At 47.5% G+C, this 12248-nt stretch overlaps 1 protein-coding gene across 3 annotated transcripts; it reads left to right on the forward strand.

Annotated features, from left to right (window-relative positions):
- Positions 1 to 2673: 2673 nt before the first annotated feature.
- mrm3 (mitochondrial rRNA methyltransferase 3) lies at positions 2674 to 11410 on the forward strand. Of its 3 annotated transcripts, XM_033045717.1 has the most exons (5): positions 2674 to 3058; positions 3107 to 3212; positions 7484 to 7728; positions 9591 to 9755; positions 10800 to 11410. In XM_033045717.1, exons 1-5 carry the CDS (start codon positions 2707 to 2709, stop codon positions 11339 to 11341), a joined length of 1410 nt encoding a protein of 469 aa, XP_032901608.1. In that variant the 5' UTR covers positions 2674 to 2706; the 3' UTR covers positions 11342 to 11410. The 3 variants fall into 3 exon arrangements, with proteins under 3 accessions (XP_032901608.1, XP_032901607.1, XP_032901609.1); XM_033045716.1 differs by having other exon boundaries at positions 2674 to 3212; XM_033045718.1 differs by lacking the exons at positions 2674 to 3058; positions 3107 to 3212 and adding an exon at positions 5113 to 5162.
- Positions 11411 to 12248: the final 838 nt, after the last annotated feature.

A 12248-nucleotide genomic window follows, 5' to 3' on the forward strand; every position in this document is an offset into this window, starting at 1 on the left:
ACGTCATCCCGCCCCCACGTGACCCGCGGCATCGCAGCTTCTCCCCGCCGTCACGTGACCAGGCCCATCTCAGTTGCAGTGGAGTGTGGATGGAGAAACTGCACATGTTGCTTTACACAGATGGCTGCGTGTTGTGACTGTCTTGGGTGTAAACCAGTTCCTTCCGACACCCCCCCCCCCCTTCTTCAGATTGATTGGAATAGGGGGACGAAAGCTGGAAAGGAGAGGTGGGGGCCAGGAGAAAGTCTGACAAGTGATAGATGGTTATTCTTGCCATAGAGGGAGTACAGAGAAGGTTCACCAGACTGATTCCTGGTATGGCAGGACTTTCATATGAAGAAAGACTGGATAGACTCGGTTTGTACTCGCTAGAATTTAGAAGATTGAGGGGGGATCTTATAGAAACTTACAAAGTTCTTAAGGGGTTGGACAGGCTAGATGCAGGAAGATTGTTCCCGATGTTGGGGAAGTCCAGAACAAGGGGTCACAGTTTAAGGATAAGGGGGAAATCTTTTAGGACCGAGATGAGGAAAACATTTTTCACACAGAGAGTGGTGACTCTCTGGAATTCTCTGCCACAGAAGGTAGTTGAGGCCAGTTCATTGGCTATATTTAAGAGGGAGTTAGACGTGGCCCTTGTGGCTAAAGGGATCAGGGGGTATGGTGAGAAGGCAGGTACAGGATACTGAGTTGGATGATCAGCCATGATCATATTGAATGGCGGTGCAGGCTCGAAGGGCCGAATGGCCTACTCCTGCACCTATTTTCTATGTTTCTATGTTATTCACTAAATGCTGGAGTAACTCAGCGGGACAGGCAGCATCTCTGGGCGGAAGGAAGATTCAAGAGAGTTTATTGTCATGTGTCCCAGATAGGACAATGAAATTCTTGCTTTGCTTCAGCACAGCAGAATATAGTAGGCATGAATACAGAACAGATCAGTGTGTCCATATACCATTATATAAATATATACACACATGAATAAATAAAACAGATCAAGTGCAAATAAACAGATAATGGTCTATTAATGTTCAGAGGTTTGTTTCAGTTGAATTTAGTAGCTTGATGGCTGTGGGGAAGTAACTATTTCTGAACCTGGACGTGCAGTCTTCAGGCTCCTGTACCTGTAGGGGGGAGATGAGTGTGTGGCCAGGATGGTGTGGGTCCTTGATGCTGCTGCCAGCCTTTTTGAGTCAGCGACTGCAGGAGATCCCCTCGATGGTAGGGAGGTCAGAGCCAATGTTGGACTGGGCAGTGTTTACTACTTTTTGTAGTCTTTTCCGCTCCTGGGCACTCAAGTTGCCGAACCAAGCCACAATGGATGACGCTTCGGGTCGAGACCCTTCTTAGAAACTTTTTCAGAGAAGGGTCTCAACCCAAAAAGTGACCCATTCCTTCTCTCCAGAGATTCTGCTTGTCCCGTTGTGTCTATCTTTGGTGTAAACCAGCATCTGCAGTTCCTTCTTATACAAGTGATAGGTGAATACTGGTGGTGGAGGGAGTTACTAGAAAATGGGTGACAAATACCAGAGGTGAAAGGAGCCAAAGGGGCATCAGATACAGAAAGTAGAAGAGAATTGAAATGTAATGCAAGATAGTGGGATACGGGTGGAAGGGGACATGGAAAGAGGGGGAATAAAAGCAAAGTGGGACTCTGATGGGAGACGTGCATGCGGAGGGGGAAGGAACAGGGTCACTGGGGGATGGGAGAAATGGGATAGTGGGAGAAATATGTGGGGAGGCAGGAAAAAGAGAGCGGAGGGTAGGGAACAGGATGAACAGAAATTTGAGAATTCAGTGTTTATATCTCTGGCCTGTAAGCTACCCAAATGGAAGAAGGTTCCAAGGTATTTTATTGCCACGCGTACCAATTAAGGTACAGTGACACTCGATTTACCATACAGACATACTAAAAAAAAGAAACATGACACACAACTACATAAAAGTTAACATAAACAACCACCACAGCGGATTCCACATTTCTCACCGTGATGGAAGGCAATAGAGTCTAATCTTCACTCTTTATTCTCCTGCTGTCGGGGCGATCGAAGCTCCCGCAGCTGGCGATCGAAGTTCCCGCGTTGGGGCGATCGAAGCTCCTGCGGCCTGGAGACCCCGAAGTTGGTCCCCAGCAAAAGGCCGCCAGCTCCTCGATGTTAGGCCACAGTGCGGACGGAGATACGATGCGGGAAAAAAATCGCATCTCCGTCTAAGTAAGAGATTTTAAAAAGTCACCCCCCCATAAAACAAAGTTAAAAAACACTAAAATATAGTAGAAGTGCTGTAACCTCAGTTCAGGAGCAGCTTCTTCTCAACAACCATTGTGCTATTAAACATGTGTAGGAAGGAACTGCAGTTGCTGGTTTACACTGAAATGCTGGATTAAAAGTGGAAATTTTTGATTCTGCTGTGGGGGGACGTTTGTGTTGAACTCTATAATGTGTTGTGTCCATTTTCTTTATTTTTTTTAAACCTTTTTCTATGGTATAGTAACTTATTATCTATTTTATGTAAAGCACTTTGGTGTCAATGCGAGTTGACTTAAAACGTGCTATATAAATAAAACTTACTTACTAACTAACAAAAATGCTGGAGTTGCACAGTGGGACAGGCAGCATCTCTGGAGAGAAGGAATGGGTGACGTAACCAGCTGGTGACGCGAGTCTGCTTCTGGCCTAGTGCGCAGGCGCGACGTTGCCGGCTAAGATGGCGGCGCTCAGGGTGCTCGTGTTTGGCGGGGCCGTCGCCCGCCTCTCCCTCCCGGCCGCTCCTCTCCCATTCCCGGCCGCTGCGGGGAGGCGCTACGTGAGAGCGCTGAGGAGGAGGCCCATCGAGGTGCTGGACACTCGGCGGCAGGGAGCTGCTGGGGCCGGGGAGGCTCCTCCCGGCCGGGAGAGGCCAGGGCTCGGTGGGCCCGCCCGGCAGACGGAGGTTCAGCTCGGTGGTCGGGCCGGGCAGCTGCCCCTCGGCCGGGAGAGGACTGGACTTCGTGGTCCGGCCGGGCAGAAGGAGCTTGGACTCGGTGGTCCGGCCGGGCAGGAGGGACCTGGGCTCCGTGGTCGTTCTGGACAGCTGCCCCTCGGCCGGGAGAAGACTGGACTTCGTGGTCCGGCCGGGCAGGAGGGACCTGGGCTCCGTGGTCCGGCCGGGCAGTTGCCCTTCGGCCCCGGCCTGTCGTTCGAGAGGGCGTTCCCCGGAGACAAGCGGCTGGCGTAAGGATGATGATGATACTTTATTGTCACTTGTACCCAGCTAGATGCTGTGAAATTCTTTGTTTTTGCATACAAAGTACACAAAATGGTCGCCATAAAGGCGCTAAACAAAATTGCAAAAAGTACTCATCCCTTCTTTGTCCGGGTCCCGTGGAAGATGTCTAGGGTGATTTCACGAAAGGTCACTGGAGCGTAGATCCGCACCAACGTGACCGAAAATTTTAACTGGAGTACATGCGTCATTTCCGGTACATGGTAGTGAATGGGAAAACACGCACTTTCTCACCCGTTAAAAACATCGAAAACGGCCCGTTTTTGAGCTGCAATTAACTGTACCAGTCGGGGTGACCGTGAGGCACAGCTACCTAAATTTACAGTCCCAAAAAAAGATAGAAACTAAGGTAAATTCAAGAGGGAGCTGAAGGTGTAAATACAGCGGATGTTGTTAGCGGACATTTGCCGTGGAGATTTAAAGATCGAAAATATCGGGAATTATCGCGTTTGCTCGCTGCATTTCATCAAAAGTAAGGCATTATTGACTTTTTATCTTTATTCATTTGTTATATGAAAAGTATTAAAAGTTAAAAATCCGCCAGTAAAATTGCAAAATCGCCCATGGTTCTCAGGTGGGTTTTAACATGCAAAATGAAAACGCTTCTGAAGCTCCGTTTACCATTTAAATAATCGTAAACTATCAATGCGTTTTGAAATAAATTTTACTGAGATGCAAGCTGTCAGCTGTTAGTTGGACAAAAGCAGGACATTTTATTATTTGCCAAAATATATTTCTCAATGTTTCTTGTTTAAAGCCTGCACAATCACCCAAACTACTTATTTATTTATTTATCATCTAATAACAGACAAGCCTGCAGCATGGAATGATGTCAACTATCCTGATTGGGCACCCATTGTGAGCAGGATAGACAATGTGCACAAGAACGCCATGCACGTGCAACAAGAAGAGAGTATTAAAGCAGATTTGGTTGCAGCTCAAGCATCTATAGCTCTGCAAGTTGATGGCGTGAAAGTGCGTGTTTTCCCATTCACTAACATGTACCGGAAGTGACGCATGTACTCCAGTTAAAATTTTCGGTCACGTGGGTGCGGATCTACGCTCCAGTGACCTTTCGTGAAATCACCCTATTGTCACTTGTACCCAGCTAGATGCTGTGAATTCTTTGTTTTTGCATACAAAGTACACAAAATGGTCGCCATAAAGGCGCTAAACAAAATTGCAAAAAGTACTCATCTCGTCTTTGTCCGGGTCCCGTGGAAGATGTATTGATCAAACATCCCGGCAGGGCTGACCTTCAGCAGGGGAGGATTGGGGCAAGTGTGGTTACCTCTCCTCTACCGGTTCCATCTGCCCTCCATCTCCCTCCTCAACAGGTTCCACTCATCGCCAGTCAGACCTGATCTCCCCTCGACGTCTTCAGTCATAATGTAAGGTCTCGACTATCCCTCTGCCTCTGCAGATGCTACCTGAGCCGCTGAGTTAAATGGTCCTTTATTGTCATGTGTGCCATTTAAGGTACTGTGAACTTTGATTTACCATTCAGTCCTACCAGAAAAAAGCACCAAGACACACAACTACATAAAAATTAACAAAAACATCCATCACAGCGGCTCCCCCACATTCCTCACTGATGGAAAGCAATAAAGTCTTCTTATCCTCCAGCACTTTGTGTTTTGTTCACGATTCCAGCATTCTTTTGATGAGATTTCCTCTCATTCTACTAAACTAGAGAATACAGTCCATCCAGTCAATCTCCAAGGGCGGCCACGGTGGCACAATGGTAGAGTTGTTGCCTTACAGCGCTTGCAGCGCCGGAGACCCGGGTTCGATCCCGATGACGGGAGCTGTCTGTACGGAGTTTGTACGTTCTCCCTGTGACCGCGTGGGTTTTCTCCGAGATCTTCAGTTTCCTCCCACACTCCAAAGATGTACAGGTATGTAGGTTAATTGGCTTGCTATATATGTAAATTGTCCCCAGTGTGTGTCGGGTAGTGTTAATGTGCGGGGATTGCTGGTCAGTGTGGTCCGAAGGGCCTGTTTCCGCTCTGTATCTCTAAACTAAACCTCTTATGGCAAACCTACCATTCCTGGAACCAGTCTAGTAAATCTTTTCTGAACTTCGAGCACACCTCTGTCCCTTTCAACATCACTATCCACTATCACTCGCCATTTAACAATACCCTGCTTATCAGTTATATTCTTCAAAATCCAGATATTAGAAATCCTAATACACCACATCCTTCAGTCTGGAGTCTCTCAGTATTAAGAAGGGTATCGATCAGTAACATCACCTATTCCTTTTCTTCAAAGATGCTTCCTGACCCGCTGAGTTACTCCAGCTTTTTGTGTTTTTTCACACCACATCCTCAGTTTTCTTTCTTCTCTATTTTGATACTTGCATCCTCAAAAAACATTTGTCAACATCATTTTTGCTTTATCGGTTGATTGGGGCCACTCTTGCAGCAAGACGAAGCCTGGTTTATAGACAGAACCTACTCCCATTAGTGAGTCATTCTGGGGACTCGTTTAAAGTTTGGGCAAAAGGTGAATGTCAGGGAAAAACATTATGCTCAGAATGATCTGAAATTCAGGGCAAAAAATAAACAGCCGGATAAACTCAGTGAGACAAGCAACATCTATGGAGGCAAATGAATAGTGGATGTTTTGTGCAGAGACCCTGCATCAGGACAGAGGGGAGACAGATAATGAAAGAGAAATAAAAGGAGGCAAATGGAGCCAGGTGGGGGAAGAGGAGTGTGGAGGCAGTGACAGCATCTGCAAGGTGATGTCAAAATGCGGCTGCAGATGCCGGAATCTAAGTCTTAGAGTCATAAAGTGTGGAAACAGACCCTTCAGCCCAACTTGCCCTCACTGATCCACATTCCCATCTACACTAATCCCACTTGCATGCGTTTGGCCCTTATCCCTCTAAACTGGTTCTATCTATGTACATGTCTGGTTGTTTATTAAATGTTGTGATAGTCCCAGTTTCAACTACCTCTTCTGGCAGTTCATTCCATACACCCACCAGACTTTGCGTGAATAAGCCACCCCTCAGATTTCCATAAAATCTTTCTCCCTTCACCTTAAACCTATGCCCTCTGGTTCTCGTTTCCCCCACTCTGGGCAGGAGACTATGTGCGTCCACCGGATCAATTCCACTCATTATTTTATACACCTTTATAAGATCAGGTAAGAAAGGTGATGGGTGAAGTCTTACTCATGCTGCCTTGAGTCGCTGAGCTCTTCCAACAGTTTATTTTGCTCCATTTGGCCCATATCCCTCCAAACCTATCCTAACCATGTACTTGTCTAAATGTTTATTAAATGTTGTAATAGTCCCAGCTTCAACTACCTCTTCCGGCAGCTCGTTCCATAAACCCACCACCCTTGTGTGAAAAGGCTACCCCTCAGATTCCTATTAAATCTTTCCCCCCTCGTCTCAAACCTATGTCCTCTGGTTCTCGATTCCCCTACTCTGAGCAAGAGACTCTGTGATTTCCTGTTCCTCCTCGCCCCTCAGATGCAGCATGCTCAAGAAACTTCACTCAGTGTTATCAATACAAATCTGGGGTGAGCATTAAATAAGCTCAGAGACGGGAATGCTTGCAACATGTAAACTGTTAATATTATCTGCAATATTGATGGAATTAATTAGAGAGACTGGAAAATCAATAGGAAGAGCACTTTTTACATTCCTTGACACAGTTCTGCATGTAAGAACAGTTCTATGATCCTTTTGTGATGTGAACCGCTTGGTCCATTTTATGTCCAGGTTTCTCATTTAAAAAAAAAAATGTAATTAAAAAATAAAATCTGCTTCGGAGAGGCACAGTGGCTCAGAGTTGCTGCCTTACAACGCCAGACCCTGGGTTCAATCCTGACTACAGGTGCTGTCTGTATGGAGTTTGTACGTTCTCCCAGTGACCTGTGTGGGTTTTCTCTGGGAGCTCCGGTTTCTTCCTACAGGTTTGTAGGTTAATTGGCTTCTTATATTTGTAAATTGTCCCCAGTGTGTGTAGGATAATGTTAGCGCGCGGGGATCGCTGGACACTGGACTCTATGGGCTGAAGGGCCTGGTCCTGTGCTGGATCTCTAAACTAAATGGCGAACCTGTGTCGGAAGGAACAGCAGATGCTGGTTTACACCGAAGATAGACACAAAATGCTGGAGTAACTCAGCGGCACAGGCAGCATCTGAATCTCTTGGTCCATTTTTGACCTGTAATTCTGGTTTATCTTTCCTGCTGATATAGAAAAGTTATGACCATTGTGAAGTCCAAGAAATTCCGTAACCAGCATGGGAAAATCCTACTGGAGGGTTGGCGGCTGATAGCGGATGCCTTGAAAGCCGGAGCGTCGCTGGAGACCCTCTTCTTCAGTAACATGGACAGCGTGAAGGAATTGCCTCCGGAGAAACTGAAGCACGTTAAATTGATCAAAGTGAAGTTTGACGAGATTAAGATGTGGTCTGAGCTTGTAACTCCCCAGGGAGCACTCGGTAAGTACCAAAAATCACCGATAAAACGGGAGAAAGGCAGAATCAGAGTCGGGGAGAGCATCGTCTCATTCTGATTGCGCCTATCTCAATACGGGCCGTACCCGGGTAATGAATGCGTTCCATTTTTACAGACATCTGTTAATCAATATCTGTCCAGAAGTCCACTGTCTGGGGGCACAGTGACACAGCGGTAGAGTTGCTACCTTCCAGCGCCAGAGACCCAAGTTCGATCCTGACTACGGGTGCTGCCTGTACGTTCTCCCTGTGATTGTGTGGGTTTTCTCCAGGTGCTCTGGTTTCCGCCCACACCCCAAAGACATACAGGTTTGTAGGTTAATTGGCTGCTGTAAAATTGTCCCAAGTGTGGAGGATAGTTCTCGTGTACTGACCAGGTGGTCGCTGGTCGGCGCGGACTCAGTGGGCTGAAGGCAAAGAAAAAGCAATACTGGTTTAAAAAAATAAGCATAAGATAGGAGTACAGCACAGGGACAGGCCATTCATCCCACAATGTCTGTGCCGAACATGATTCCAGGTTAGACTAATCTCTTCTGCCTGCACATGTTCCATATCCCTCCATTCCCAGCCTATCCATGTGCCTATCGAAAAGCCTCTTAAACACTACTATTTTATCTGTTCAAGAAGGAACTGCAAATGCTGGAGAATCGAAGGTAGACAAAATTGCTGGAGAAACTCAGCGGGTGCGGCAGCATCTATGGAGCGAAGAAAATAGGCAACGTTTCGGGGCGAAACGTTGCCTATTTTCTTCGCTCCATAGGTGCTGCCGCACCCGCTGAGTTTCTCCAGCAATTTTGTCCACCTACTATTTTATCTGACCACCACCACCACCCCTGGCAGCACATTCCACCACCCTCTACGTACACCACATGCCTCCACACACAGCAGAATAGCAATGACCAGATGCTATTTCTGACAATACAGTCCCTCTTCGCCTGATGAGGCGGACCTAGAGGCTGTCACTCTTTGAACTAGTGGGGACAACATATCAATGCACACACCTAAAAGACAAGCCACACTGCTAATATTAAAGCAAGTATCAGCTTATACTTGAATAGTAATTCTCTATCACTTTGCATTGATGCATTTCAAAGTGTTATTGTACCAAGCTGCTGTGAGGCAAACAATGTTGATGAGTGGACATTCTATACTCCAATTTTAGGTCACCTCTAACAACCTCTCCCTTTCCCCCCCCCCCCCCCCCCCCCCACCACACCCCTTTTTCTTGCCCCCTCCCACGTACCCCACCTGGACTTGCACCTGTTTCTACCCTTCTCCCTCACCTCTGTTCCTTCGCAAATCACAGCTCTTCAATCCTTTTCTCTCACCATTTTGTCCAACCATCTGCCTATCAAAACTCCCACTTGCCTATGTTCGCCTATCACCCTCCACTCTTTGTCATGCCCCTACTAGATTTCTTACCCCCACAATCATTCTGAAGAAGGGTCCTGACCTGAAACTTTACCTATCCATGTTCTCCAGAGATGCTGCCTCCCCCCCCCCCCCCCCCCCCACCCCTGTTCATTACTCCAGCACTTTGTGTCTTTTTTGTTGTAAATTGCACCTGCAGTTCCTTGTCTCTACATCTGGTGAACGGCAGATAGTTTTTCACGGCAAGGTGAATGTGATGAAGGGTAGATGGTCCAGGCCTCCAGCTGAACCCCCTACTCTTCAGAAATGTAGTGGAATTTCCAGCACTGAGTGGAGGCCAGGCATCCATTTAAGATCTTGACTGGACAACAGTGAAAATAGTGCGCAACCTTTGTCTGGCCTGGAACTACTCATGAAAAAAGTCGGGCAGGATTTAAAATACTAAATGTCCCGTCTGTTCTCGTTGTTTCTGACAGGAATTTTTGTTAAGCCAGAATATTCAAAGATGAAGTATCCAATTCAACAAGAGCACACCGTTCCCCTCTTCCTCATTTGTGACAACATCCGAGATCCCGGGAACCTGGGCACAATATTACGATCTGCAGCGGCAGCTGGCTGCAGTAAGATATTATTGACCAAAGGTGAGTCTCTATAACCCTCTGCACCCTCAACACGTTGTCTTCTCTCCAGAGTGTCCTCACGGGCAGCAGCCTGGTTGAAACGCCACCTCTACCACCACGAACTGGCAGCAAAGACAGCCAAGGTTGCCCAGGCCACAGCACTGAAGCAGGCCATTTGGCCCATTGACTCCATGCTATCATGCGCCTGTTTGCACTAATCGAACAAAAATCCGGGGTGGGAGATTGCGTGGTCCGCCTTGTTTCGACGAATGCAATCAACCTGGCGTGCACAATCAAATAAGATCAAATAGAACAAGTTGTCCTACAACTTTAGACTGTGCACGCCATACGCAACAAGAAGAAGAAGAAGAAAAAGAAAAATCCCAATTTATTGTTTGCAAATCTTTCTACTTTGGGGAAGAGTTTATTGCTGTCCCCTTTATCTATACCCCATGTGATTTTATATACCCCAATTATAGGTGGCACAGTGGCGTAACTGGTAGAGCTGCTGCCTCACAGCGCCACAGGCCTGGGTTTGAACCTGACCTCTGGTGCTGTCTGTGTGGAGTTTGTATTCTCTCCCTTTGCCCATATGGATTTCCTCTGGGTGCTCCGGTTTCCTCCCACATCTCAAAGATGTGCGGGTATGTAGATTTATTGACCGTCTGTAAAATTATGCCGAGTGTGTAGGGAGTGGAAGTGATAACGTGGACCTAGTGACAGATGGTCGAACGGCCTGTTTCCACGCTGTGTCTCTAAACTAATACTATAACTAAAAGAAGCCTCTGCAGGAACAACTCATCTTTCATCAAGGCATGTTGCAGCCCTTGCACTTAACATTGAATTTAATCATTTTGGATAATTATTTTTTAATTGACAGATACAGCATGTAACCAAGCCCTTTAGCCCATTGATATCTTCAAACACTGACCCTCACTCCGAGCTCATGCATGAATGACAGTGTTGTGTTGTTAAAAGCTAATGCAGGGAATTATTGAAATTTTATAACTCCCCCCCCTCCCCCTCCGTCTTCCCCTCTCCCCCTCCCTCCCCCTCCCCATGCAGGTTGTGTGGATGTGTGGGAGCCCAAAGTGCTTCGGGCCGGAATGGGTGCTCACTTCCGCATGGCCGTGATAGCGAGCCTGGAGTGGGAGGTGGTTCCCAACTACATCTCCAACAGCACCTGTGTCCACGTGGCGGACCATTCCTACCCGGTTGTCGGCAACCCCTCGGCCCTACCCGGACCCCTGTCTGCGGGTGACCGGAGCTGCAGGTCTTCGCGCACAGCGGATGAGTACGAGGAGAGCGACAGCAAGGACGAGGAGCGAGAGTGCTCGCTCTCGCTGCCCAAGGTGGACACTCAGAGTTGCTACCAGCCGTGGGCGATGGAACAGACGGCCATTGTGGTGGGTGGGGAGACGCACGGCCTCAGCCTAGAGGCTCTCTTGTTGGTGGAGAAGACGAGAGGGCGGAGACTGTACATTCCCATCACTCCGGGCGTGGAGAGCCTCAATTCGGCCATGGCGGCATGCATTTTACTCTTCGAGGGCCGGCGGCAGCTCTTGCTTCAGGCAACAAACGCCAACAGGACTCCAACAAGCCAGTAGTAACATCGCTGTTCTATGATCAAAAACGAGCAAAAAAAATAAAACAAGTGCATCCTTTACAATCTCTAATCCAGCTGTCTTTCAACTATTCACAACTTTTAATTTAGTTTATAGATAGACACAAAATGCTGGAGCAACTCAGCGGGTCAGGCAGCATCTCTGGAGACATAGGATGGGTGACTTTTCGGGACAACGCCCGTCTTTAGTTTAGTATTTTAGAGATACAGCATGTTAACCAGCCCTTCGGCCCATCGAATCCATGCTGACCGTCCATTGCCCATTCACACTAATTATCCCGCGTGCACATCCCACTCCCGACATATTTGGCCGATTTACAGAGGCCAAATAACCTATTGTCTCGCACGTCTTCGGGATGTGGGAGGAAACCGGAGCACCCGGATGAAACCCACGCGGTCATGGTGAGAAGGTGCAAACTCCACACAGACAGCAGCCGAGGTCAGAATCGAACCAGCGGACGGGGTCGAACCTGGATCCCTGGCGCTGCAAGGCAGCAGTTCTACCAACTGCCACAGTGATGCCTCACACCAATAGAGTCAGCTGTGCAAGTCAAACAGGTAGCGTGATAATAACACTGGTATCGTGCGTTCTTGCAGGGACGTAGACAATATACCGGTGTTTGTCATTGTCAGCACAATCCCGCTGATGAACCAGGCAACAGAGTTGGGCCGGCAACACAAAGCCTCTGCGTGATTTGACAGAGTGGTTTTAAATGACGTACTCTAATGTACATTGACTACAGTGTTAGTGTTTGCACAACTGTATAAACAATATATTATGCACTTCAATGCAAAACTATTAAATGTCAGGCAATTACCACAACCTGCATACTTTGCAAAGTATTGTTTTGCTTGATTAAATGTAGCCTTCATGAATGACTTCTGATGAA

The sequence above is a fragment of the Amblyraja radiata genome, chromosome 28, assembly GCF_010909765.2.
Source record: "Amblyraja radiata isolate CabotCenter1 chromosome 28, sAmbRad1.1.pri, whole genome shotgun sequence".
Lineage (NCBI taxonomy): Eukaryota > Metazoa > Chordata > Chondrichthyes > Rajiformes > Rajidae > Amblyraja > Amblyraja radiata.

Excerpts from the sequence above, each read along its gene's own strand:
- mrm3 (XM_033045716.1), top strand. The coding sequence starts at position 2,707 with ATGGCGGCGCTCAGGGTGCTCGTGTTTGGCGGGGCCGTCGCCCGCCTC. Across the intron at positions 3,213-7,483 it reads CCCGGAGACAAGCGGCTGGC|AAAAGTTATGACCATTGTGA; the intron begins GTAAGGATGATG and ends CTGCTGATATAG. Across the intron at positions 7,729-9,590 it reads AACTCCCCAGGGAGCACTCG|GAATTTTTGTTAAGCCAGAA; the intron begins GTAAGTACCAAA and ends TGTTTCTGACAG.